Here is a 2,500-nt window from a genome sequence, read left to right as displayed (position 1 = left end):
GGAGGAGGAGGAGGAGGAGGAGGAGGAGGAGGAGGAGGAGGAGGAGGAGGAGGAGGAGGAGGAGGAGGAGGAGGAGGAGGAGGAGGAGGAGGAGGAGGAAAGGGAGAGGAGAAGGAGGAGGAAAGGGAGAGGAGGAAAGGGAGAGAAGGAAAGGGAGAGGAGAAGGAAAGGGAGAGGAGAAGGAAAGGGAGATGAGAAGGAAAGGGAGAGAAGGAGGAGGAGGAGGAGGAGGAGGAGGAGGAGGAGGAGGAGGAGGAGGAGGAGAACAAAGAGAAGAAAGATAAGAAAGAGGAGGAGAAGAAGAGGGATGAGGAGGAGAAGAAAAGGAAGAGATAAATACGAAGACATTCTTTCGCCAGACACTCACCAACTGCAACAGCTTGAGGAGAGTCGGCGTGACGGGGAGGTGCCGCGGGGAGCGGAGGCTGCGGGCGCGGCGTAGAGTGGACGCGCCGCCCGCGGCCTCGCGCTGGCACCGGTGGCACTTCTCGTCGTCGTCCTCGCTGGCTATCTTGTGGAAGATCCCTCGCGCGGACGGCCCGAGTCGCAGCTTGGGTCGCGCTCCCGCCCGCTCGTACAGGCTGGAGGCCGAACTCAAGTCAGCCGACGAAGCTACGGACGGGGCGCTGTACATGCTCACGCCCTCGTCCACGCTGCTGGCACTCCACGCCCCGCCGCGGACGCTGCCGTATGCGGACGAGGAGGTGACGCTGCCGCCCTCGCTGTACAGGCACACGCCCTCATCCGTGGTGGTCGTGGACGTGAAGCGCGACAGGCCCGACCCCGTGGAGGACGTGGAGTTGCGCTTGCCCCTCCAGGCGGGCGCCGTCCTAGTGCCGTAGGGCGCGTCGCTCGGAAGGACCACGTTAGTGCTGTTCACGTTCTCTTTGTCGGGTTCGGTTTTGGAATGCACGTATGACACCTTCCGTCTCTCACTAGTCCTTTGGGTCGGGCACCGTCTGCACATGGCCCGTGGGGGCAGCGTGAGGGTCCTTCGGAAAGGGTTCTCGAAGGGGAGCGCGCCGTCGTCCGCCCCGTCAGGAGCTTGGGCGATTGGCCGCTCGTCGCCGCCTATTCTTCCAGACTCATTCTCGGTCCTTTGCTCGGCGTGCGCGCCCGCAGCTGGCGTTTCGTCTTCTGTCGGCGGCCCTCCCCCATTCTGGCCGGGGGCCTCTCGGGACACAGAGCCCCGTCGTCGCATCCCACCCTCGCGCTGGAACGGGGCCGTTGCGCCGCTAAGGCACGTCGGGGGTTTCCTGAAGGCACCCATCGGCAGTGTCTGCGACCTTCGCAAGGCACCAGGTTCCCCTATGTCATCAACGATGACCACATCTTCACCAGTGCCTCTAGAGGCGTCGGTCGGACACAGAGGCTCTCTGTAGGGGTCGCGGCTGGCGCGGCGGGCGGCGGTGGCAGACGGCAGCGTCGAAGGTAGGAGATGGCGGCGGTGAGCTTGAGGAGAAGAGTCTCGCAGGGCTCCGCCCCGGGCCAAGCCAGTGCCGGAGAGTGGCATGGTGGCAGAGCGCTTGATGCCCCACGGGTCCTCCTTGCTGAGGGCGCCTTTGCCCGCGCTGGCCCGCCCCCACGCCGACTCCCATCCAGAGCGCCGCTGAGGCTTGCCCACGCCGCACAACAACTCCATCGCGTCGCACTGCTCGACTCTCACAAAACAATTAAAGCACGTTTAAGTCCCTGCAATGTCCATTGCCTTCCATCGAATCGATCAACATTTCGAGTAAAGAATCCTGTAAACAAAAAGGGCAAATTCATTACAAAACTTCCTACTCATTCTGAACTTCTGGCGGGTCGATTGCAACATCTGCAGCGGCCTGGCAACGTCGAGCAACACTTGGCATGCATTTTTTCTGTGGGAACACCGGTGAGACTCTGGTCCCGGAGCTACACAAACGCAAGTGGGCTGTGACGTCACACATTTTTGTTGCCCTCTGTGCCTTGATAAACAATGTTTAAGGTCAGTGCATCCCCATGGGACAGCCGTCGGACAAGCCCTCGCCACAATACTCACGACACTATACCCCATATCCAAACACGTGGTCATCACTCACTGTTTATTCCACATCCCTCACTCACTTTGCAATTATTAATTAAACATTATTATTCGCTGGTTAATCCAATTTTCTTATTAATAACCCATTCGCCTATCCACAGTCTCCATTGCATAATACAAATCCTTCATTAATTACCCACTAATACCACACTTTTCTCCCAAATACTGTCCTCTACCCTTACTCCTTCGCCCATTGCTCACAGACCCCCATGCGACGGTAAGTTTTACGGTAATTTCGACCCTTATTTTCTTTCGAATGGCCTCTTGGCAATCACATGTGTTGAAGAAGAGATACAGTTCACAGAAACATAAATTGTCTTGATTAAACAGCATCTGGTCTTACTCTTTCGGCTTTTTAACACTCAGCCTGCGAGAGCTCTTCATTAGCCGCATTTTTCTCCTTTTACATCATCTTGACTAAGGATATTAACT

At 57.6% G+C, this 2,500-nt stretch overlaps 2 protein-coding genes across 8 annotated transcripts in view; both read right to left on the bottom strand.

Moving 5' to 3' along the window:
* LOC125047764 overlaps positions 1 to 2,500 on the bottom strand; it is a 204,950-nt gene that overhangs the window by 61,879 nt on the left and 140,571 nt on the right. The gene's annotated exons all lie outside the window — the stretch shown is intronic.
* The window catches only part of LOC125047763 (ras-associated and pleckstrin homology domains-containing protein 1-like), a 159,137-nt gene that overhangs the window by 135,170 nt on the left and 21,467 nt on the right, over positions 1 to 2,500 (bottom strand). For all 5 annotated transcript variants that reach the window (XM_047646192.1, XM_047646195.1, XM_047646196.1 and 2 more), the window contains exon 2: positions 368 to 1,745. In XM_047646192.1, the coding sequence (XP_047502148.1) occupies positions 368 to 1,642 (1,275 nt within the window). In that variant the 5' untranslated portion in view covers positions 1,643 to 1,745. The remainder of the gene's footprint in view (positions 1 to 367; positions 1,746 to 2,500) is intronic.

This window comes from Penaeus chinensis, chromosome 42 (genome assembly GCF_019202785.1).
Source record: "Penaeus chinensis breed Huanghai No. 1 chromosome 42, ASM1920278v2, whole genome shotgun sequence".
Lineage (NCBI taxonomy): Eukaryota > Metazoa > Arthropoda > Malacostraca > Decapoda > Penaeidae > Penaeus > Penaeus chinensis.
Note: the sequence above shows the minus strand (reverse complement) of the source record. Positions and strands in the feature narration are given on the sequence as shown.